Here is a 26,382-nt window from a genome sequence, read left to right on the forward strand (position 1 = left end):
TAGAGTAGTACTTATGTTGTAGCATAGACAGAGGGTGTTAGTTCATCAGAGCAATCCAGTTGGAACATCGAATACTGATGTAGCAACAAGAATTCATGCAACTGAGGTAGCAGAGCTGAGCGCGGCTATAAACTCAGCATCAGAATGAAGCAATGGAAAAGCAGGGTCCCTAGTCTTTAACTACTTACTGGGGACGTATTAGTACGCATATTTGCGTACTGCCCGTTCAGTGAGGGCTGCTGCGCTGAGCCCTCACTGAACGGAGCACATGTCAGCTGATTCTTACAGCTGACATGTGCCCGCAACAGCCGCGGGTGGAATCGCGATCCACCCGCGGCTGTTAACATGTTAAATGCCGCTGTCAATCTCCGACAGCAGCATTTAACGCGCGCTTCCGGGTAGCGCGTCATAAGCCCCGCCCACCGGCGACCCCGTCACGTGATCGCGGGTCGCCGATGGGCGTGCATGACAACCCAGGGTCTGCAGCAGACGCCTGTGGTTGTCATGATCTTGTCGCTATGAGCGCCACCTAGTGGTCGGCGCTCATAGCACAGGACCATTTCTTCTGCATGCAGGGGACCTGCTCGTCCCCTGTATGTAGCAGAGGCGATCGGATAGTTGCTGCTTCTAGTCTCCTATGGAGACTATAGAAGCATGCAAAAAGTAAAAAAAAAAAGTTTTTAAAAATATAAAAAAAAATAAAAAAATATAAAAGTTTAAATCACCCCCCTTTCGCCACATTCAAAATAAAATATATATAAAAAAAAAACCCACATACACATATTTGGTATCGCCGCGTTCATAATCGCCCGATCTATCAATATAAAAAAAGAATTAATCCGATCGGTAAACGGCGTAATGAGAAAAAAATTCTAAACGCCAGAATTACGTTTTTTGGTCACCGCAAAATTGCAATAAAATGCAATAACGGGCGATCAAAACATCGGATCTACCCCAAATGTTATCAATAGAAACGTCAGCCCGGCGCGCAAAAAAATAAGCCATCAAGCAGCCCCAGATCACCAAAAATGGAGACGCTACGGGTCTTAGAAAATGGCGCTATTTTTTTTTTTTTACCAAATTTTGGAATTTTTTTTCACCACTTAAATATAAAAGAACCTATACATGTTTGGTGTCTATGAACTCGTAATGACCTTTAGAATAAGAAGGACAGGTCAGTTTTAGCATTCAGTGAACGTGGTAAAAAAAATAAATAAAAAACAACTGTGGTATTGCACTTTTTTTGCAATTTTACCGCACTTGGAATTTTTTTCCTGTTTTCCCGTACAGGATGTGGTAAAACTAGTAATGGCGTTGAAAAGTACAACTCGTCCCGCAAAAAATAAGCCCTCACATTTCCATATTGACCAAAAAATAAAAACGCTATGGCTCTGGGAACAAGGGGAGCAAAAACGAAAATGCAAAAACGGAAAATGCTCCGGGGCTTAAGGGGTTAAATTGCCAATAAGTCTAAGGCAGAACTGTCCAGTTGTATAGCAGAATTCCAAGCAATATAACAAAGCTGAGGTTGTCACTGCATTCAAAGCAGAACAAGCTAGAAGTGTAGGAGATTTCCCAGTGATATAGCAAAGCTTGCAAGGTACTCTGCTGTCTGATTGCTCGAACTGTCCATTTTGCTTGATTTGCCAGCAGTACATCACAGAAAATTTACTATTTGGCAAATTATTTTTTTTTGTAAAATTTAAGTCAAATTTGACTTGACCCTAATCAAGTAGCTCCTTTCTAATAATTACCTATTACTACTACTATGTGCTTCTCCTTGATGCAGCAACAGTAGGTTTGGCTTTAACGAGCGCCTATATGGGTAGGAGATGACAGATCCCTTTCGTACATTACTGCCATTTGTCGTAGGCAGTTCTCCCCTTGTTTTCTATTGACTGCCGAAGTTCATGTCTCCTGTACATTTCACATTGTGCTCCTTTTCTGCTACGCCTCTCGCATTAGATCCCAGCAGAACCTTCCTAGTGCTAGAACTGAGCATGATCGACCAGCAAAATAAAGTGAAATTACATAATGTTACACTAGCCAGCAATCTATACACATCACATTCACGGTCAGTAAATAGTGAGTGACTATATGGAAAACTGCTGAAAAGATTTAATTATTACGGTATGTATTGTGGATTTTTACTTTGCACTACAAACTGTCAATAGGAGTCAAGTTTTTCTTTTTTTACCTGAATACCGCTATAAAACCTATGCATCAAAATATTATACAATACACACTGCATACATTGGTAAGACCTAATGATGTGGTGAACTTTCTGTGAAAACCCATGTTAGACTGGTTGTAAAATATATTTTTTTTAATTTTCATCCCCTGAAATTACATGATCACTTTATTTTAGATAGAGCTAAACACATAAAATTCTGAATAAAAACTGGAATGACAAAAAATAGGGCGCAAATAGGGCATTATCCAGACAACAGGCATTTAACTATGCAGAAACTGCTCACCTGTTGGTGCTATGAGGAAGAACAATACTTGGAAGAGCTCAGAAATAATTCTGAATATACCTTGCTGGTAGATCCAACTTAGAAATGAAGAGATGTGGGGAAGGAGATATGCTGCGCTGCTGGCGTCTCAACAGATTAGAGATATGTTCTCAGCACATTTTGAAGTTGAGAATATGTTGTCTCCTGATGAAGAATTGAGTACACTATAAAATTATTATTATTTATTATTATAGCACCATTTATTCCATGGCGCTTTACATGTGAAAAAGGGGTATACATACAAGAACAATTGCAATAATCTTGAACAAAAACACAACGACAACTGGTACAGTTAGAGAGAGGACCCTGCCCACCAGGGCTCACAATCTACAAGGGATGGTGAGGATACAGTAGGTGAGGGTAGAGCTGGTCGTGCAGCGGTGTGGTGGAGCAATGGTTACTGCAGGTTGTAGGCTTGTCGGAAGAGGTGGGTCTTCAGGTTCCTTTTGAAGGTTTCCACGGTAGACGAGAGCCTGATGTGTTGGTGTAGAGAGTTCCAGAGTAGGGGGGATGCGCGGGAGAAATATTGTATGCAATTGTGGGAAGAGGAAATAAGAGGGGAGTAGAGAAGATCTTGTGAGGATCGGAGGTTGTGTGCAGGTAAGTACCAGGAGACTAGGTCACAGATGTATGGAGGAGACAGGTTGTGGATGGCTTTGTATGCCAAGGTTAAGGTTTTGAACTGGAGTCTCTGGTGTAAGGGGAGCCAGTGAAGGGATTGACAGAGAGGAGAGGCCGGGGAATAGAGGGGGGGACATGTGGATTAGTCGTGCAGCAGAATTGGGCAAAATGCGTTGAGAATGAAACCACATTATCTACTGCTTTATCTCAAGTGTTTTCTGACATCTCTATCTGTTAGGTCACCTGAAGCGCAGCATATCCGCTTCTCCACATCTCTACAAATACAAAAAATGCTCAGTTTACATCATAAGTACACCAGCTTCACCATGTCTAAGATATCTATTTAAACATGTATGAAGTTTGTATTGTGAAATATGGTGACAGATTCCATTTAAATCACCAATAGCTCCATTTTCACTATTGACTCAAAGTTTACAATTTTGATATATGTCTTATATTAAGCGATCTTAGGGTATATATTTTAAGTACACTGCACAAAAAAATAAAGGGAACACTCAAATAACACATCCTAGATCTGAATGAATGAAATATTCTCATTAAATACTTTGTTCTGTACAAAGTTGAATGTGCTGACAACAAAATCACACAAAAATCATCAATGGAAATCAAATTTATTAACCAATGGAGGCCTGGATTTGGAGTCACCCCCAAAATTAAAGTGGAAAAACACACTACAGGCTGATCCAACTTTAATGTAATGTCCTTAAAACAAGTCAAAATGAGGCTCAGTATTGTGTGTGGCCTCCACGTGCCTGTATGACCTCCCTACAATGCCTGGGCATGCTCCTGATGAGGTTGCGGATGGTCTCCTGTGGGATCTCCTCCCAAACCTGGACTAAAGCATCCGCCAACTCCTGGACAGTCTGTGGTGCAACGTGACGTTGATGGATGGAGCGAGACATGTTGTCCCAGATGTGCTCAATCGGATTCAGGTCTGGGGAACAGGCGGACCAGTCCATAGCTTCAATGCCTTCATCTTGCAGGAACTACACTCCAGCCACATGAGGTCTGGCATTGTCCTGCATTAGGAGGAACCCAAGGCCAACCGCACCAGCATATGGTCTCACAAGGGGTCTGAGGATCTCATCTCGGTACCTAATGGCAGTCAGGCTACCTCTGGCGAGCACATGGAGGGCTGTGCGGCCCTCCAAAGAAATGCCACCCCACACCATTACTGACCCACTGCCAAACCGGTCATGCTGAAAGATGTGGCAGGCAGCAGATCGCTCTCCACGGCGTCTCCAGACTCTGTCACGTCTGTCACATGTGCTCAGTGTGAACCTGCTTTCATCTGTGAAGATTTGCCAATCCTGGAGTTCTGTGGCAAATGCCAAGCGTCCTGCACAGTGTTCGGCTGTGAGCACAACCCCCATCTGTGGACATCGGGCCCTCATACCACCCTCATGGAGTCAGTTTCTAACCATTTGTGCAGACAGTTGCACATTTGTGGCCTGCTGGAGGTCATTTTGCAGGGCTCTGGCAGTGCTCCTCCTGTTCCTCCTTGCACAAAGGCGGAGGTAGCGGTCCTGCTGATGGGTGGTTGCTCTCCTATGGTCCCCTCCACGTCTCCTGGTATAGTGGCCTGCACTACCTGAGCAACTTCTGTGGGTTGTAGAGTCCGTCTCATGCTACCACGAGTGTGAAAGCACAACCCACATTCAAAAGTGACCAAAACATCAACCAGAAAGCATTGGTACTGAGATGTGGTCTGTGGTCCCCACCTGCAGAACCACCCCTTTATTGAGGGTGTATTGATAATTGCCAATAATTTCCATCTATTGTCTATTCCATTTGCACAACAGCATGTGAAATTGATTGTCAGTGTTGCTTCCTAAGTGGACAGTTTGATTTCACAGAAGTTTGATTTACTTGAAGTTATATTCTGTTGTTTAAGTGTTCCCTTTATTTTTTTGAGCAGTGCATATACAGAGGCTTTTTGTCTCCATACATAGGTGGCATCAAGAATATATGTACTTGTGATATTTGTGATATATTTACTTGAATACATTTAGCTATGATTGTTTTTCTCTGTTATGCTTTGAACTGTTATTGTAACTTTAATGATATAACGTCATCAAAAACTCAAGGAGATTGGTTAAACTAATTGTATGCCATTTGCAAGCAGTTACCCACTCACAGTGTTATTATGTTGCAGGAAATTGTATAATACATAGGCAGTGAAGTGTACACATTACATGTTCTGTCTGATTGCCACTTATTGAAAATTACAAATTTTTGAGTTGCTATGTTTCCTAACCTTTAATACTTTTATACTCTTTCAGAAAGCTGACCTGGCAGTGGCTCCACTTACCATAACCCATATCCGAGAGAAAGTGATAGATTTTTCGAAACCATTTATGACTCTTGGGATTAGCATACTATATCGGAAAGCCAATGGGACCAATCCTAGTGTCTTCTCTTTTTTGAATCCGCTATCTCCTGACATCTGGCTGTACATCCTACTTGCTTATCTTGGTGTGAGCTGTGTCCTTTTTGTCATAGCAAGGTAAGTGTCAATAAAAGTAGTCATGAAATTATAGTAACAGAGTATATTTATATAACTTTATTCCAAACCCCATAAAATATTGAATTAAGGATCTAATAAATGTTCTGATAATTTAATATGAAAATGAAAGACACATACATTTTTCAGTAGCAAAACAATTTTATAGATGTATGTACCCTGTTGGTTGTACAGATCAACTAGTGGCACATGATGAGTACTCGATATGCACAAATCAATACAGCAAGTAGAAAAATCTTGTATAAGCATGACCATTACTGTTGTCTTTGGCTGAGGGCAATTTCTACAAAGAATAATGTGGGTTTGTGTAGTTTCTTGTCACACTCTTCAACCATAATAGTTTACTTGTAGAGATGAGCAACTTTTTTGACTTTGTGAAGAGCGAAGAGGGGTCACTTGATCAGAAATGCAGCCAGCAGGCGTTCATAGAAGTGAAAGCTACTCCAAGCAGGGAACTCAGATAATCCTGGTATTAATTTTGATTCCCTTTAGCAAGCCCCCAAAAAAATCCTCTAATTTGTCTTTATAGCGAGGGTCTTAAGGCATGGTTAAACAATAGTCATCCCTTTGCTTGATGCTAACAATATGTCTGTCAGATCGCAAGCAAGTGAGCATGCATCTTGATTTGCTCACCGGTACAACCTAGGTCCCAGTTGGTTCACTTTCCATTCCCCTCGGTGAGTGTTGAATATCATAACCAGCGTCAACATCGTTGTGATTAATTTTATGCTGTAGCCTCATCAGCCTCATCCCTTGTGCCTGGGATAACTCAATGTCCCCATACACATCGACCTGCTGCTGTTCCTCTTCCTCTACATCTTGCTGAATGTGACGTCCTCAACAGCCCTATGGTGGAGATGAGCGTGTTGAAATTGTTGCTCTTCCTCCATCACTTGTTCCATCCTTGTGAATGTGAAGCGGATGATATCGTAGACATCAAAGTTGTCCTTGCTATCAAATTTAGTAGCCTCTTCTAAAGGCCACTGTAAGCATCATGTGTCGCTCATCAGCTACCAATGATGGAATTAAAAGTAACTCATGCATCTGTTTTAATCAGTTTCCACTTTACGCTGCTTGTATAGATGCTCCAAAATATGCAACGTTGAATTTCATTATGTTCCAACTTTGCAAATCAAGCAGTGCTCAGCCAGACTTTTCTTTTTCTGCAAAATCTGAAAATCGTGCTTTGTCCCATAAGAATAATTGGCATAAGCACAAATTTAGGGCAAGCAAATTCAGACAGTATTTGGTATTTTGCCGAAATGTAGTGCAACCACAATGTCCCTGGCATTGTCGCTTACTAAAATGAAAAGTTGTATTTGACAGGGAGCTATTCAATGTGACATTTGCTGATTGATGCAGAGGAGCAACTCATCCACTGTATGGCTTTAGTTGCCCATGCACATAAGTTTTAAAACGGCTTGGCAGTAGGAATGAACAAATATATTCAAGTTAAATTGAATTCTACTTTAATATAACAAAAATGCGCATTTGTTAAAATATGGAATTTTTATAATTCACTTCTATATGGATTCAGTAAAATAGTGGCCAACAAAACGTTAAAAAGTTTGAAAAAAAATGCTTCTATTCACCATACCGCAAGAGATGAATCTCCATGTGCGTGTAAGGTTACAGCACAGTACATAACTTCATAGCATCTTGACCTTATGCTTACATGCGCGTAACTGCCGGGGTCCAATCCTCGCCTAGCTGGAAGAGATCCAGGGATTCAAATTTCTCATTGTTGATAAAAAGATGCAATGAGACCCGGACCGGTGACAGTGAAGAGAAGTAGGATCAGAGAGATCAGTGGTAAGGTAATTATAAGTATTTATGTTATTTTTTACATCTAACTTTTATTATGATCTAGGGTTTGGATAGACTCTAGAGCATCATAAGGGACATTTGACTCATGGAGAATAACTTCTCTGCAAATCGAATTTCCCAGGAAAAAACATGTAAACAGGCGAATTTAAATTTTCCACGACCCACTCCTCTTTACTTCGCAGAACCCAGTTTTATAAAAATGTAAAGTTGGAGTGGGGTATAGATGCCATGTTATGCACTGTTGCTGTTAGGGAAAAGGTGATGTCCTGAGCTCCTTGTCCTCATTCTGTTCCCTAATTTAAGAATTCCCTGACTCTCGCTTTGGATGCCCCTACCTCCACAGTTGCACAGTTGCCAATGCCACTACTATAGCCAACAACTGCTCAGCTAGTCATGTTCACTACCTCATTTGCCCTATCTCATCCAAGTCCAAACACTGAGTGTCACATCCAACACTTCAACTGGAAGAAGCTGTTGTTAAATATCTTTTCTAGCATACAAAGTGCTGTGGTATTGGCAAATAGGGGTTAGAGAGAATAGAACTGTAATTGACAGAATTGAAAGCCCACAATCAAAAAGATTAACTGACACAGTTACAGAGAAGGAGTAATGTACAAAACATTGAGTCAAACTGACGGTGTCACTGTCAGACGTTATATAATCTGCTCTGAGTGAGATAAGTGATGTGCCATATTGTGACATTCTGTTTGGTACAGCTAAACCTGGTGCTTGTGGTGGTACTGCAACTGCTGCTACTTGCGGCTTCTACATTTTTATTGCCAGACAGCGTAGTATATATTTTTTCCTTTTAAATTACTTTGTCTGTTTCCATTGGTACTTTTCTTTTACCATACATTTTTATTGCAATAAAATTAACTTTTGTTTTTTGAACAACAAACAATCTTTCCTTGCCATAAAACAGCAGCAGCATGTACATCAGTCAAATTACGCTAATAAAATAAATATGCAAAAATATGAGTAGGGATGTCCATAGGAAGATGTCAGGAGGCATGTGATAAAAAGGTACCGATGATTAGATATTAAGGGCCCATGATGTCACACCATCATGGGCCCTTAACATGTAATTATTTGTACCTTTTTATCACATGTAATATGGCCTCCCTATGAACCTCCAATGGGGAAATGCGTCGAGAAAGAGGTGGAGATTTGAAAACGACATCTTCCTATGGACATCCTGAATGATAAGTTATATATTTTGACTACTACCCACTTTCTCCCCTACTTGACTAGTTGAACTCTGTCTAGTCTAGGCTTCTGCAGAGATCCAGCTATACAGGGATAGTGAAGGGAGTGTGAGGGAGAGCCGCCGTGGAGCTAGGGTGCCAACCCTCACTGTCAGGCAGGGATAGTAGGTCTAGGGTCACTTAGGCCTAAAGTGGTGATCCTGGGTATCTTATATATTATCTCACTACCTATGCTGTGGTTTTAACATACTGAATTGACTGTGACAGTATTGTTAGTGGAGAATTTCAGGATTGGGGGCTTTCTGATTTTTGCCAAGGGCAACAGTTTGTCTAAAACTGGCTTTGTTGTGGAATATATCCACATTGGAAAAAAATTCAATCATTAATTCCAAAAGAAAACTGAGGCCATATCCTTAGATTACTGTTGTGAGTCTGCAGCAGAATTTCCCAAAGCCTTTGTAATTAAATTGGGCTATTCCCCTCCATCTGAATAAAGTGAGGTGCAACTTATTATTATTATTATTATTATTACTACAGCTTTTTTCTGGAAATTAATGTAGAAATTTTCTGCTGTATGTGAATAGGGTTGCAGAAACTCTACTTACTGTACATCCTTGTTATACAGATTCAACATGAATTTAGTTCTGAGATCCACTCCGAAATTAGTAAGAAATGCAACATTTTTGAAAATACCCTAAGATTAAGAAAATGTAGCTGTTAGGCTATATGTAGCACGAATACAAAGAAATGTACAAACCAATTTTTTTTTTTCGGATGGGTGATTTATTGGTTTTATTTAAAAAAAAAAAAAGAGAGAAACTCAACGTTCCTTTTTACATTTCAGCATAAGCTAAACATTGCTTGATTTTGTCATGCAGGTAGTGCTGGCGTTAGATACACATGTGAATTCGCTTTAAAAGCATACCGGTATTTCTTAAAAGAAAATATTTATCTTCAAACAAACATTATTTTCATTTTTAATACAAAAAGTACCAGCAATGTAAGTAAGCTCTCTAGTAAATAATAGAATCCTTTACTTGAAGAGCAGGTGTTCAGCTCAAGACAAAGTGGCCTGCATTAATTTATTATTGTGCGTCCTGGACCTGAATATTATAGACACGACTTCTTTCCCGACGTTGAAGCCAGCAACGCTAAACCCTAATCTCCATTTTCTACAATGCCTCCACCTTCCTGCTCACTCTGATCTTATCTATAATGGATTTGTAGCAAGTCTGATCTCTAATCCATATTTATGGAATGAGCATAAATCCAGGCTATGCGGCATGCTGGATGCCCATAAGGCGATGCTGGTGTTTCAGAATGGATAGTACCTGGTTTTCTGTATTAAGGGATGGAGAATGGCCTTTTCAATCACCACCTTTCTACTCTCTGAGCTGCCTTTTTTTAGAAAGTGGAATGTTTGGCTTGATTTATTAACAATAGCAAGCACTTCCTTCGGCATGTGTTGCATTCATAACTAAATTTTGATCAATGTGAATGGAGGACACTTGTACATAAAAAAATTATGATGAAGGATACCTTTTGTCTAGTGATTTTTAGTACAACATATTATTACTCTTTCCCGAGGAGTTAAATATTTTGTGCCATCTTATAAAAGATTATGAACATGACAATGTGTCCATATTTGTGTAAAGTGTTATATAAAAAGCAAGGGACATTTAACAAGTGATGATGTTTATGTGATTTATTTTTCAATAGAAATATTAGAATTATACTATATCTCGAGCCATATATCAGGTATTCTTTTAGATTAATTTGGAAAACGTCATTTTCGGCATGAATGAATGCTTGATGTGCACTATTTTAGTCAAACATTCAAAGCATTTGATGGTAACAATTCATAGTGTATTTGAATATTATACAAAAATATAAATTTTTTTCATGGCCATAATATGAAATCAGTAAAGCGGGTTTTGGTCAATAAAATATTCAATTTCTGTGCTAAATCACTTGCCAACACTTTGTTAAAATGAATGAAAAGAACACCAGGGGATGCCATAATAATAAGCAATTAAAAGTGATATCCAGACAAGGAGCATATATTTTTTAAATAATTCCAACCCCCAAATTATGTTTTTCATAACAAGTGGTATATTTAACCATAGGACAACATTTTAATTAGTACAGTCAGTGATTACCTCACTACAGGAATTTGATTGTTCCTGGACCTCAACCATTTATATTTCATTTGTCTCCTGATCCCATAATGACAATAAACACAGCATTAAAAAAAGTGAATTATGTTACTAAAGTTGATACCATTGCAGGCCTCGGGGACAAGGAGATCAGCATATCAAAGTTACTTTTCCATTCGTGCTTTTTTATTGATGCCATTGCGTGCTAAACAGAAAACTAAACAGCAAATGGGAGAGTCAAGAAATCTTTCATCTATTAAAGGGAACCTGACAGGTCCTCCAAGTCCCCTAAACCACAAGCAGTTGCATGTTCCTGTTTAAATTTCCTGCCTAACAGACCCTTTATTTCGTTAGACACATAAATAGATGTTAGAAAAAGTATTCCTAAAGTCCATTTATCATATGTAAATGGACCCTTGAGTAGTTGATGAGGCATTTGTTTCCCCAGACTAGTTGTCCCTCTCTGCATGTTATCACGGTGGGTGTGATAACATGATTTCCAAGAGCCAACGTCATCCCCCGCTCTCTGAAAATCTCGCCCATGAGCACAGCTTTCTTAACTCACGTCATTGCTCCTCTGAAGCAGGGTGTACGCTTCCCGGCTTCAGACGTGCACTGTGCATGGCCGGAAATGCATAACACAGCACACGTCCACAGAGGAGCCAAAGAACAGCGGACTCAGCTAGAACAAGAGGAACAGCTGGCACAATGACGTGAGTGAAAAAAGCCGTGCGCATGCTCAAGGTTTGTAGAAAGTTGCCAATGTCACTGGTTCTTACAAATTATGCTATCACGCCCACAGGGGCATGATAAGATGCAGAGAGGGATGACTAGTCTGTGTAAAACAATGCGCCTTTGACTAGTCAAAAGGTGCATTTGCATGTGATAAATGGACTTTAGAAATTAAAAAAAAAATGGAACCCTTCTTGCAGGTGTAAGCAGGTGACCGGATGCAACGCACATATGAGCACAACGTGGGAACAAACAATAAACTATTTATTGCTTCCGGTATGGCAGAGAGTTGCAGAACATGGGAAGTAGTTAAACAATAGAAAACGGAACAAACACAAGTGGATTATACAATGCAGAATATATAATAAGTGCTAAAGTTCAATTTGAATAACATAGAAGTCTATTAAAGGATTACACTGGTGTCTCTGTGACAGGGGTGGTACATCCGTTCCTGGGAGGGCTGCTACGCTGGCTCCTCTTGACACAATGACGGGGGTCACCGGTATTTCCTGCTAGGCCGCAAGTCCTCCTAACAAAGTCTATCACAGAGCGCTGTACCTCCTTTGTCCCAGCTGACCCCCACCCCACCTGTTGTCCTAGCCCAGGCCAACACCTGTACTGTACGTGTCTCCCTTCTATCACTGCAGGCGTCCTCCTTTGGTCGAAGTCTCCTCTTGGATCTTCGGTGCTTGACCCACGGTGGGTGTCTCCTTGGGCCAGAGGAAAGAGGGCTGGGCTCCAGCTCTCGGCTGGCGTTATCTGAGCTCTAGAACTTGACCGGCATAGAGCAGGGATTCGAACCTTGAATGGCGCAGTCTGGCCTCTGAGTCTTGAACGGCGTAGATCTGGTCCTCGGGTCTTGACCAGCATAGTCGGGTCTTGACCAGCATAGTCGGGTCTTCGGATCTCACTTGCCAACGTCCGGCCTCTGGTTGACAGTGGTCAGCACTCTGCTGACACACGCTTTCTACTGATGCTTGTGACTTTGGCTTCAGCATCGTCCCTAGTCCATGTCCGCACCTCTCTCTCTCTTGGAGTGAAATCACCCCATGGTTTGGCGCACAGGACCTTTATATGCAGGAATTTTGTCATCAAAGGCACCGGCTGGGTGCCGCATTTGAATTCGTATCCCCTGCAACTCTTCCTGTGTCAGTTGGTTCCAAATGGTTCTGTCTACCCTGCAGGTGGCAGCCTTCCCGCAATAATGATACATCCCGCAGGGGCTCTTCAGGAGTACAGTTGCCTCCTCTAACATGGGGTAAAAACTCCTCCAGAGAAGAATCTCTAACACTCAATTGGTTGAAGGGGAAATTAGCATCTACACTTTACAAACCAATAAAGATACTCCAATGACATTCTGATAGAGAATTTAGATTGTGAGCCCCAATGGGGACTGGGATGAATTTATCTGTAAAGCATTGTGGAATTAACTGCCATATTTTTAGGACTATAAAACGCACCGAACCATAACACACACCTAGGTTTTAGAGGAGAAAAATAGAAAAAAAAATTGAAGCAGAAAATGTGGTCATGATGTACTGTTATGGGGGAGGGGGTCTACTGCTGACACTGTTATAGGGGTAATGCCCCTCAATTCTGTGCTAATCCCCCATCCTGGTATATTTATGCCCCCATCCTGATATACATGGCCCCCTCTTCCTGTTATACATGGCCCCCATCCCCATCCTGGTATACATGGTCCCCCATCCTGGTATGCATGGCACCCCATCCCCATCCTGGTATGCATGGCTCCTAGCATATCCTGGAGCTCCTATAGCATGCTGGGAATTATAGTTCACCACATTTCATGTGGTTGCCCTGAGGCAAACTATAACTCCTAGCATGTCTTGCAGCTCCTTGGCATGCTGGGAACTATAGTTCACCGCAGTTGTACAGTGTTTTACCACATGTGTTTTGTTTCACTTAAACTACTGTATGCTTGCCTCTCCTTTCTGGACCCGCGCTAGGCAGGGAGTGGGGTCACATGACAGGGAACAGGGTAGCACAGCAGGGAGCCGGGTCGCACAGCAGGGAACAGGGTTGCATGGAAGGGATCAGGGCCGCCGCCATGAATTCAGTATAGCCGTGCTAGACAGGAGGAAGTGGGCGGTGTCTCCCATCCAGATCACGTGCTGCAGTGATGCTACAAAGAGGCGATGCAGGGTCGGAGCAACACAGAACAGCACAGTGCGCAGTTCCCCCCCAGCCCTGCCATTATGTAATGTCACTGCAGCACATTATCTGGACAGGAGACCAGGCAGCGCCACTGATCCTTGTTGTGCCGTGTGACCCCACTCCATCGCTGCCGCCGCCGCCCCACACCACCCCACAGTCAGCATTATAACAGGTTCATTCGGACTATAAGACGCACCCCCTTTTTCCTCCCAAATTTTTTTTGGGGAGGAAGTGCGTCTTATAGTCCGAAAAATGCAGTCAATGGAATAGAATTAAGTATATTAGCGAGTAAAATAAATAAAGATTGAGTAATAGAAAAAATAAAAACATTTTTTTTTCCGCATGTTATCTCCATAAGCATAATGTACCAAGTTTATCGCGTGAAAAGTGGTTAAAGGTCTTCTATAAATTTCTGAAAAACGTAAAAACCATGGATTATGACGTAACAAACCTTTTTTTTTTCCTATAAAATTTGGCACTAGAATATTCCATGACCTAATCATTTATAGTTATGCAGATTTCACTGCAATTCAAGCAGCTGCATTTATTTTAGCTGAATTAAAACAGGGCATATACTTGTGAAGAAAGTCACATTTGTGCTAAGAAGTCCCAACGCTGTGTTTTTGTAAACGGTCGATGGCAGATTAGCCTATTGTCATCCAGAAACACTAGTCTGAAGTATGCACCAGGGGTGCAGTAGACGTTATTATTGTAGGTCAATGCCACTTGAAGACAACTAAGGGGCTATTAAATTGCATGCAAGAGGATAGATTTCATACTTGCTTATAAATGAGACTCTGGCTCATGGCTGTACCGCCGCATCGAAGTCATTTAATCCCTTAAGAGCACAACACATTAGACCCAAATGACTGCTTGCTATTTGCATTCACAGCTTGTAGGACACAGTCCCTGGAGGAATAACTCCTTATTTCAACTTGTTAGCAACTGAACATTTAGTGGTCTTTCCACAGAGAATTCTGTCCCAAATGACAGCTTTAAATGCTCAATTTTACACATCCTAAAGTGGCAGATATGCAGTGTTTTCACAGCAAAGAAAACTACAAATTAACATGTCGGCATTTACACTGGGTGTCTCTCAGATCTTCTGATAGATGCTGAATAAAAGTGCTAACTACCCCTCAGCCTTCCATACATCTGGAAAAGAAATGCAAGTATTAATATAAAGAGCTTACAATGTAATCGCACACATCAACAAACATTAACCTTTTAATATATCTGCGCTGTATTTTTGGATGGGCTACAGTATATGAGCCTTTTAAAGACATCAGCCCAAATCTATCTTGACGTAGTATGTCAAACATATGCTATTATATACACATTTCACCTACAGGAGCCTTTAAGTCCCATAACATTATCAAGCTGGGCCCTATAATATTGATTCTTTTTTCTGACATCATAATAATGTGTATATTATACAGATGAGCAAATCAAAATAGCCTCAAATGTTACAAAAAAATTGGATAAATCAAAATGATATATTTTTTTTTTTTGTGATTTGCTTTTGCCTGATCCAGCAAAATTGTGGTTGGCTGCCATGTTGCTGGATTATAAAGAAGGGGTTAAAATATACCTTATACTCACTGCACATCAGTCTTCCCTGTACCTGTCACTTTTCCAACACTTCCCCAATCAACTCCTCTATCCTCTGGTCTTCTATTCTCTATGCCACAAGCCGTCAACTGAGGGCATGATGCACATCAATGACCTAGTAAACAGTCTAATGAATGGAAGATCAAGCTTTAAGGAAGTTGGAACATAAAATAACTAATCAGAGGACTGGAGGTGGCAGGGCAGGTAGTAGAGGACCAAGGAGAGGTGAGTTGAGAGATGACCTAAGAAGACGTGGCAGTGCAGAGACTGTCAATCACACCAGGAGCTAGTTACTGCAAACTACTGAGCCTGGACTTATCTTCATGAGTAAGAGCCTCACCCAGACTAGTCCAGCTTCATTTGCATACAGCAAGCAACATTTTTTAACTTCATTTTGCACAAAAATGTGCATATGTACAGTATATAACAGTAAACACATTACTGTATAGTCAGAAAAACACTCTAAACTGAATTTTTGCCCATTCATCCAGCAGAGCATTTGTGAGGTCAAATACTGATGTTGGATCTCTGGTCTAGTTCAGCTTCAAAATATCAATAGGGTTAAGATTTCAATGCTTCATGTTGGCCATGCAAGTTCCAACTTCCATGCCAGACTTGCCCATTCATGCATTTATGGACTTTGTTTTGTGCAAAGTACCTTTCCTAAATTTTTCCCACAAAGTTGAAAGCATTCAATTGTCCAAAATGTCTTGGCATGTAGAAGCCCTGAAATGCACCCCTATACAGTATTATAGAGTTATCCCTTCTTTAACAAACTTTACTTTTGGTACAATGCAGTCAGTCAAGTAACATTCTCATGGCATTCTCCAAACCCAAACTCGTCCATCAGACTGCCAGATAGAGAAGCATGCTTCAGCACTCTTTCCATGGCTCCAAGATCAGGTAGTGGCATGCTTTACAACACTCCATTTGATACATGGTATTGTCCTTGCTCACGCAACCAGTGAACAATATTTGTACTTATGTTAATGCCAGAAAAAGTTTGGAACTTATTGTTATTGAATCAGCAGAGCATTGGTGACATTTATGAACAATAGTCCCAATTCATCAAAGCGATTATGGTAGAATTATGGAGTAAATCACTTTAAAAGGTCTCAATATTTTTGTGCAACGCAGAGTGGACAAGAGGGGGGTGAATGGTTATAGATTAAAAGACTGGGATTAGGATGCTAATTTATCAGAAATGCTGCTGCCATATTTTGAATATTGTACGACAGTTTTCTATTTTGTCCATTTTTTACAACATCATTTGACAAAATCTTTACACACTACTGCCTTTGTACAGTATATTTTAGAAACATAAGTCACCACCATTTTTGGGGGTGCAGGTGGGGGTTCCCTAGCATAAATCAAATTAGTAACCATTCTGGTTATTGGTTAATAGCAACACAATCCAAGCTTCATGGGACAGAAGGACTTGGTATTTGTAAGTCCTGTAGAAGTTTCACTCTCTAACTCTATCTGCCAGCGGTTCAGGTAGACAAAAGCAGCAAATACTCGTGCTCACACAGTGAGTGGTTTATTAAAAGTCCATAAACCATCTCATCTCACAAAACAATACAGCCTTGTCTTGGCATAAAGGGAAAAAATAAACAGAACACTCCATATAGGAGATACAAGTTCACAGAGCAGGCTCACAGGTAAATCCAGACTTAGTCAGCCTCTGGCTGAAGCTGTCCAATATAAAACAGTTTTTTTCACCTCCACGCACAGATAAAATCTGAGGCAGCTGAGCTGCCTTAAATAAGCCATTGAAATCCCAGAGTGGAGATATGGGAGCGGCCAGTCCCACCCAGCTCTTCTGGCCGTTCATAAAACCCAAAATCCAGGGCCACTGAAAAGCCTTTCAGCAGCTTCTTTGCTGGAGCCTTCTCTCCAGGCTTCACATCACCCCAAAATCCAGGGCCACTAAAAAGCCTTTCAGCAACTTCTTTGCTGGAGCCTTCTCTCCAGGCTTCGCATCACTGAGGCTAACCACCTTGGTGACACATATCTCCCATGCGGGACCTGTCTGGCTACATCCTTACAGCACTCATACTCCTTGCTTACTAAAAAAGCAGGTTCCACTGCACTGTGTGACGATAAAATAAGAGGTGCAGCCAGTCAAAGCTGTGCCACCTATATCTAGAGACCCAAATGCAGCAACAAGGGCTTATTTTATGGCATGCACTTTATTAAAGAGAACCTGTCACCAGTAAAATGCAGTCCAATCTGCAGGCATCATCTACAGAGCAGGATAACCTCAGTAGATAAGTATTTTGTGTTGTGAGAAAAGATTCAGCATATCCTGTGATTTAATCTCTTTCTGGAATTTTAGGTCCAGTGGGCAGTCCTATCAGTGACTGATAGTTTTCTCTGTATGCAATCTTATACAAAGAAGTCTGTCAGTCACTGTTAGGACCGCACACTGGACCAAAAAATCCCAGATTATGCATAAATGATGAAAACACAGGTTATACTGAGTCATTTCTCACACAACTAAATATTAATCTGCACATCTTCCCCATCATGGCACCTACTGATTTTCATGGTGACCTTATAAGTGAAGAAAATAAGCAGAGGCCTTATAATGTACATCAAAACTGGAATTTTCTCCTATAAGGTGAATGTTTTCTGTGCACTCTGGTACTGAGCACTTGCAATGATTTCCTCTGATGATTTCTAGTACCGTACGCTAGTATGGACCCAATACTGTTGCTAATCTTTTACTCTTCTAAATGAGAACAGCATTTTATTAAGTAAAATGATGTGGCTTATGGAGGCAATGTTTTTAATATACTGCATCAGTAAAATAAGACACAGTAGGGGAAGTTATAAATGTAGAACGCTATACTATTTAGGCAGTGGATCATATGGTGTTGTCAGACAATTAATTGCAGATACAGTTATATGAAAAGGTTTGGGCACCCCTATTAATTTTAAGCTTAATGTTTTATAAAAATTGGTGTTTTTGCAACAGCTATTTCAGTTTGATATATGTAATAACTGTTGGACACAGTAATGTTTCTGCCTTGAAATGAGGTTTATTGTACTAACAGAAAATGTGCAATCTGCATTCAAACAAAATTTGACAGGTGCATAAGTATGGGCACCTCACCAGAAAAGTGACATTAATATTTAGTAGATCCTCCTTTTGCAAAAATAACAGCCTCTAGTCGCTTCCTGTAGCTTTTAATGAGTTCCTGGATCCTGGATGAAGGTATTTTTGACCATTCCTCTTTACAAAACAATTCCAGTTCAGTTAAGTTTGATGGTTGCCGAGCATGGACAGCCTTCTTCAAATGATCCCACAGATGTTCAATGATATTCAGGTCTGGGGACTGGGATGGCCATTCCAGAACATTGTAATTGTTCCTCTGCATGAATGCCTGAGTAGATTTGGAGCGGTGTTTTGGATCATTGTCTTGCTGAAAGATCCATCCGCTGCGTAACTTCAACTTTATCACTGATTCTTGAACATTATTGTCAAGAATCTGCTGATACTGAGTGGAATCCATGCGTCCCTCAATTTAACAAGATTCCCGGTGCCGGCATTGGCCACATAGCCCCAAAGCATGATGGAACCTCCACCAAATTTTACTGTGGGTAGCAAGTGTTTTTCTTGGAATGCTGTGTTTTTTTGCCGCCATGCATAACACCTTTTTGTATGACCAAACAACTCAATATTGGTTTCATCAGTCCACAGGACCTTCTTCCAAAAAGAAATTGGCTTCCCCTTAATGTGCTTTTGCATACCTCAGCCGACTCTGTTTGTGGCGTGCTTGCAGAAACGGCTTCTTTCGCATCACTCTCCCATACAGCTTCTCCTTGTGCAAAGTGCATTGTATAGTTGACCGATGCACAGTGACACCATCTGAAAGCAAGTTGATGCTGCAGCTCTCTGGAGGTGGTCTGAGGATTGTCCTTGACTGATCTCACCATTCTTCTTCTCTGCCTTTCTGATGTTTTACTTGGCCTGCCACTTCTGGCCTTAACAAGAACTGTCCCTGTGTTCTTCCATTTCCTTACTATGTTCCTCTCAATGGAAACTGACAGGTTAAATCTCTGAGACAGCTTTTTGTATCCTTCCCCTGAACAGCTATGTTGAATAATCTTTGTTTTCAGATCATTTGACAGTTGTTTTGAGGAGCCCATGATGCCACTCTACAGAGGAGATTCAAACAGGAGAACAACTTGCAAGTGGCCACTTGAAGTAGCTTTTCTCATGATTGCATACACCTGGCTATGAAGTTCAAAGCTCAATGAGGTTACAAAACCAAAAAAAGTGCTTTAGTAAGTCAGTAAAAAGTAGGTAGGAGTATTTAAAACAAGAAAATGATAAGGGTGCCCATACTTATGCACCTGTCAAATTTAGTTTGAATGCAGATTGCACATTTTCTGTTAGTACAATAAACCTCATTTCAAGGCAGAAACATTACTGTGTCCAACAGTTATTACATATATCAAACTGAAATAGCTGTTGCAAAAACACCAATTTTTATAAAACATTAAGCTTAAGATTAATAGGGGTGCCCAAACTTTTTCATATAACTGTATTGTACAAAACTTTTATTATTACGCTTGTCTAGAAATACAGTGCATTGAAAAATGAAGGAGGTTCTCTCAATTAGCTGAGAGACATGCAGCATGTAGCAATTGGATTAAGAATTTGTACAATCCAACAAGCAAAAGATTCCAACCTCTCCCTAGAGATGTCATTTGTTCATGAATACCCATTATTCATTCATACTTTCTCACTCCCAGTTCTCTGAACATTATTTCCTGGTGTCAGGGCAGCAGAGACATAGGGGAAAAAGTAATGTGTTAAATAAGAAATCATATTTCTACTTAAACCTACCATGAGATGGAAGGAGCCTGAGGGTGATTGTCAAACAGCCATGACTTCTAATATACAACTTGCATGGGTAGAAGGATTGAACATGGAGTAAATGTCACTTCATTATGTCTCCAGTCTGGTTTTAATGGGTTTTACAAGATTTCTTTCACTATGCTTAAGAGTTACTGCGTCTCAGCTTTTAAAATATTCTCCTTGATTTGATTTTGACGGTTGAGACTCGCATTTTTGAGACCAGTTGTATGGATCCTAGCTTCCCTTTGATCTATTTGTGCTCAGCCACATTTCATCCCTTTAGTCAAGAGAAAGCTCTGAAACTGGAATAGCTCTGCAGACTTGTCTGCCTAATTGATGGCATTTGAAAATCAGCAATTCTTAATGAATAGATATTGTACTTTCATTGCAAAACACTAGCAGTATAATTCATGTATCATCTCATATCAAAGAGTACTTATATAGATTTATCTATCTATTTATCTATATATATAGATAATATCTATCCACATGTGTGTGTATATACAGTGGTGGCCAAAAGTAATGGCACCCCTGCAATTCTGTCAGATAATACTCAGTTTCTTCCTGAAAATGATTGCAATCACAAATTCTTTGGTATTATTATCTTCATTTAATTTGCTTGCAAGGAAAAAACACAAAAGAGAATGAAGCAAAAATCAAATCATTGATCATTTCACACAAAACTCAAAAATGGGCCAGACAAAAGAATTGGCACCCTCAGCCTAATACTTGTTCGCAGTTATTTTGGCTAAAGGTTGTGCAACCAACCACTTCCGGTAACCATCAATGAGTTTCTTACAATGCTCTGCTGGAATTGTAGACCATTCTTCTTTGGCAAACTGCTACAGGTCCCTGATATTTGAAGGGTGCCTTCTCCAAACTGCCATTTTTACAGGTCTGGACTCATTGCTGGCCACATTAGAAGTCTCCAGTGCTTTCTCTCAAGCCATTTTATAGTGCTTTTGGAAGTGTGTTTTGGGTCATTGTCCTGCTGGAAGACCCATGACCTCTGAGGGAGACCCAGCTTTCTCACACTGGGCCCTACATTATGCTGAAAAATTTGTTGGTAGTCTTCAGACTTCATAATGCCATGCACACGGGCAAGCAGTCCAGTGCCAGAGGCAACAAAACAACCCCAAAACATCAGGGAACATCCGCCATGTTTGACTGTAGGGACTGTATTCTTTTCTTTGAATGCCTCTTTTTTTTTCCTGTACACTCTATGTTGATGCTTTTTCCCAAAAAGCTCTACTTTTGTCTCATCTGACCAGAGAACATTATTCCAAAACATTTTAGGCTTTCTCAGGTAAGTTTTGGCAAACTCCAGCCTAGCTTTTTTATGTCTCGGGGTAAAAAGTGTGAAACAACTGAAAATATGTCTTATATTCTAGGTTCTTCAAAGTAGCCACCTTTTGCTTTTGATGACTGCTTTGCACACTCTTGGCATTCTCATGATGAGCTTCAAGAGGTAGTCACCGGAAATGGTCTTCCAACAATCTTGAAGGAGTTCCCAGAGATACTTGCTGGCCCTTTTGCCTTCACTCTGTGGTCCAGCTCACCCCAAACCATCTCGATTGGGTTCAGGTCTGGTGACTGTGGAGGCCAGGTCATCTGGCGTAGCACCACATCACTCTCCTTCGTGGTCAAATAGCCCTTACACAGCCTGGAGGTGTGTTTGGGATCATTGTCCTGTTCAAAAATAATTAATGGTCCAACTAAACGCAAACCGGATGGTATAGCATGCCGCTGCAAGATGCTGTGGTAGCCATGCTGGTTCAGTATGCCTTCAATGTTGAATAAATCCCCAACAGTGTCACCAGCAAAGCACCCCCACACCATCACACCTCATCCTCCATGCTTCACGGTGGGAACCAGGCATGTAGAGTCTATCCGTTCACCTTTTCTGCGTCGCACACAGACACGGTGGTTGGAACCAAAGATCTCAAATTTGGACTCATCAGACCAAAGCACAGATTTCCACTGTTCTAATGTCCATTCCTTGTGATCTTTAGCCCAAACAGGTCTCTTCTGCTTGTTGCCTGTCCTTAGCAGTGGTTTCCTAGCAGCTATTTTACCATGAAGGCCTGCTGCACAAAGTCTCCTCTTAACAGTTGTTGAAGAGATGTGTCTGCTGCTAGAACTCTGTGTGGCATTGACCTAGTCTCTAATCTGAGCTGCTGTTAACCTGTGATTTTTGAGGCTGGTGACTCGGATAAACTTATCCTCAGAAGCAGAGGTGACTCTGGGTCTTCCTTTCCTGGGGCGGTCCTCATGTGAGCCAGTTTCTTTGTAGCGCTTGATGGTTTTTGCAACTGCACTTGGAGACTCTTTCCAAGTTTTCCCAATTTTTCGGACTGACTGACCTTCATTTCTTAAAGTAATGATGGCCACTCATTTTTATTTACTTAGCTACTTTTTTCTTGCCATAATACAAATTCTAACAGTCTATTCAGTAGGACTATCAGCTGTGTATCTACCTGACTTCTGCACAACACAACTAATGGTCCCAACCCCATTAATAAGGCAAGAAATCCCACTTATTAAACCTGACAGGGCACACCTGTGAAGTGAAAACCATTTCCGGTGACTACCTCTTGAAGCTCATCAAGAGAATGCCAAGAGTGTGCAAAGCAGTCATTAAAGCAAAAGGTGGCTACTTTGAAGAACCTAGAATATAAGACATATTTTCAGTTGTTTCACACTTTTTTGTTAAGTACATAATTCCACATGTGTTAATTCATAGTTTTGATGCCTTCAGTGTGAATGTACAATTTTTATAGTCATGAAAATACAGAAAAATCTTTAAATGAGAAGGTGTGTCCAAACTTTTGGTCTGTACTGTATATATATATATATATATATATACCGTATATATATATATATATATATATATATATAAATATATATACACACAAGAGAATATAGCAACTCTCTTTATATGAGATGCAAACATTGAATATAGAAATTGAGACTGCATTACTAATATATATATAAATATACTTGAAATAAAGGTACAATTCATGTGAGACTACAAACCACGAAAAGGCATTCCTTTTTTAGAAAAACCTAATATTTCTCAAATATGCCTACAAATTTAAAAAGGCAGGTAGGATCCAGCACTAATATAGCTACACACTTCTCAATTTTCATGTTGCAACATCAAGAAGGAAATGTCGTGGACTTATAAAAATCACAGGATCAATAGACATGGTAATAATGTGCAAATGATGAAAAAATTTAAACATTTGCAAAATATCTCAATTTCTTCAGGATTGAGTATAAGTGCAAAGCACAGAAATACAAGCACTTACACGCCTTGGCATGTTAGCATGCTATCAATGAGGTTATTAATCTTTGTCTGAGGATTGTTTTGTCATGCTAAATGCATTTGGGCATGTGAATAATTCAGAACCCTGGAAAACAGCTCCCTTTGCAATTGTTGTTCAATTACGTCCCAGATGTGCTTGATGGAAGACAAGTCCAGAGACAGGCTGCTCAGGGTGCTGTGAGTAATCTGTGTGGTCTAAACATGCGACCATGACCTGCAGCATCTCCAGACTTGTCTCCGATCTAGCACATTATCAGTCGTCTATTGAAAAAGGAACTGCCAGCAGGGGATTTTGATGATTTGCATGCCCATGTGCATTCAGCATGGAAGAACATTCCTCAGACAACCATAAATAACCTCATTAATAGCATGCCAAGTCGTGAAAGTGCATATATTTCTGCGTGAGGTGCTCATTAGTGTTGAGCCACCCCCGTAGTGTTCGAGTTCGGTTCGGTTCGTCTAACACCCGTGTGTTCGTCGAACTGTTCGTCGAACTGTTCGTCGAACACCTTCGAACACCGTTAAAACCAATGGCAGGCAAACACAAACACATAGAAACATATAGAAAACACCTTCAAAGGTGTCCAAAAGCTGACAAACTGCTCAGAAGACACAACTAACACATGGAAAAGTGACAAGTACATATAGTCATGCGAAAAGAAAAGAGGTGGAGGAGTAAAAGGAGGGGGAGACACAGATATAGGCATGTCATGCCCTTCTAAAATCCAAAAAGTGAGAAGCCGAGACGGCCAGTCCGCTCCTGCCCGTGCCACCTCCGTGTCGCCGGGTTTGTGCCAGAGCCGCGGTGAACCCTGACGGCCAGCCCCCCTCTCCCAATACTGGTGCCTGTCCGCTGGTGGGTCGAGAGAGCCCCCCTGTGGTGGAGGCAGCTCTAAGCTTTTTAATTTAAATTGTCCCTCTAATTTGAATGAATACACTTTAAATCCATTTACAAGGATCTATTGGAGGGCAAGTCTCATGCCAGCAGCCGCGTAATTCCAGCTCCAGTAGCGTCCACTAAAGCTGCTGCAGTTAAAAAGCTTTTATAAGGATCGAGCTCGGCTGTCCACTGCAAGGCATCCTAGTGCCAGTCCCAGCCCCTATGCCTTGGGGTGCCTCCTGATGCTCTTCACTAAGTATCCCGTGGTCCCGAAGCATTTCCTTTGAAAAAATTAAGTGTCCAAACTACAGGTGGTGTAGCTTGCTTAACAGCCGGGATAATCCGCTGACTAGCAGACACTGCTACTAGGCACAAAGTATTTCCTGGGCTAGATGCAGTTAAAAATTTGTAAGTAGATACTCTCGTTGGATGCTGAGAAAGCATTCCATAGAGTCTCCTGGCACGCCATATATGATTCTCTTAAAAAGCTTGGGGTAGGGGTCTAGGGGACCCTTTTATAGCCAAAATCACGGCCCTGTATCACAATACGTCACCTAGGCTGAAGATAAATGGAACTGTAGCACCGAGGGCTCGGTTGCTACAGACGTATTGCACCTCACCCAGAGGTGTGATATCTCACTCTCAGATAAGGATGGAGTGTGGATCAGGACCCGACACCTGCATGCATTACACCACATTGCCGTGGGGCAGGGCGACCAATATGCCCCTGAGATGGGCACGACAGTCCCTGTCCCTGGCTGGAGTGGGGGGAGGGAACACTGAGGAAGGGGAACCCTGCAGTGCAGGAGCAGGGAGGAAGCAGTTCCTGGGTGCATTGAGAAGGGAGTATAAAAGGTGGGCACCATCATAGTTCAGTGCAGAGAAGTCTGAGCAGAAGTGGCAGGGAGCAGGGGCTCTGCATGAGCTCTGCTCCGGAGGCGGGCCTAGTAACAGAGGCCCAGGCCTGCAAGAGGGAGAAGGAAGGAAGAGGAGCGGAGAAGGCTCCAGGAACGAGGAATGAAGGGATCCCAGGGGTGCGGACGGGCGAGTCGCCACCGCACGCCCGAATCCACCTGCGTGGAGGGGTCAGGCCAAAGGGGGAGACCGGTCCCCGAACTAGTGGAGGCAGGAAACGACCCTCAGCTAGAAACCGGAGGCTCTGACATTTTATGTGGCGCAGCCCCTTGCTCCACCCGCTAGGAAGGCACCACATAGGGTCAGGGAAACTGGCGCCAAGTTTACCAAGAGGAGGCCCGAGGAAGCCGGACAGAAGTGTTGGTAAGAAAGGCCAGACAAAGGACACACAAAGGGGGTCCTGTGAAGCGCTCCAAAGTTATCTGGGAGTTGTCTGAGCCCCTCACCTGGTGAGCACAGTACGACGTGGGCAGCCGTTACCTGCAGACGTGGTCTGGATAATAAGAACTGTGAGTAAAGGCCCTGAACTGCATCACTGACTCCGTGTCGTTACTGCTGCTGCCCTGCACCATCACCCCCATCCTCCGCATACACTGCCCTGAGGCTATACTCCTCCCGTGGGGAGTTATGCTACGCTCTGATGCACCCACAACACCAGCCTTAGCGGTCTGCCCTGTAGCGACGGTTCACTCTGACCGCAATCCACGGGTGGCGTAGTCGGACATTTAAACATCAAAACCACATAAATAGTTCCGCCACTGGTTTGACCGCCCTGAGCCACGGAACTGGATCGCCGCCACGAAGACTACAACCACCAGCATCCACCAAAAAGTGTCCGGCTCCGGGTGTCCCAAGGCCCAGGGGGTGCGTCAGAACATTTTCACCACCTTTCACAATCACCAATGGGACAAGGCAGGGATGTCCTCTGTCCCCTCTCTTATACATCCTAGTGACGGAGCACCTGCTCTCATCAATTCGCCATAACCCCAATATTAGGTGGA

General features: G+C 41.8%; 1 protein-coding gene across 1 annotated transcript in view; it reads left to right on the forward strand.

Annotated features, from left to right (window-relative positions):
- The window catches only part of GRIK3 (glutamate ionotropic receptor kainate type subunit 3), an 849,506-nt gene that overhangs the window by 680,026 nt on the left and 143,098 nt on the right, over positions 1-26,382 (forward strand). The window contains exon 11 of the mRNA XM_073665899.1: positions 5,441-5,664. Within this exon, the coding sequence (XP_073522000.1) occupies positions 5,441-5,664 (224 nt within the window). The remainder of the gene's footprint in view (positions 1-5,440; positions 5,665-26,382) is intronic.

Source organism: Phyllobates terribilis, unplaced genomic scaffold (assembly GCF_046119375.1).
Source record: "Phyllobates terribilis strain yellow unplaced genomic scaffold, ASM4611937v1 Scaffold_2__4_contigs__length_985480577, whole genome shotgun sequence".
In the NCBI taxonomy this organism is placed as follows: Eukaryota; Metazoa; Chordata; class Amphibia; order Anura; family Dendrobatidae; genus Phyllobates; species Phyllobates terribilis.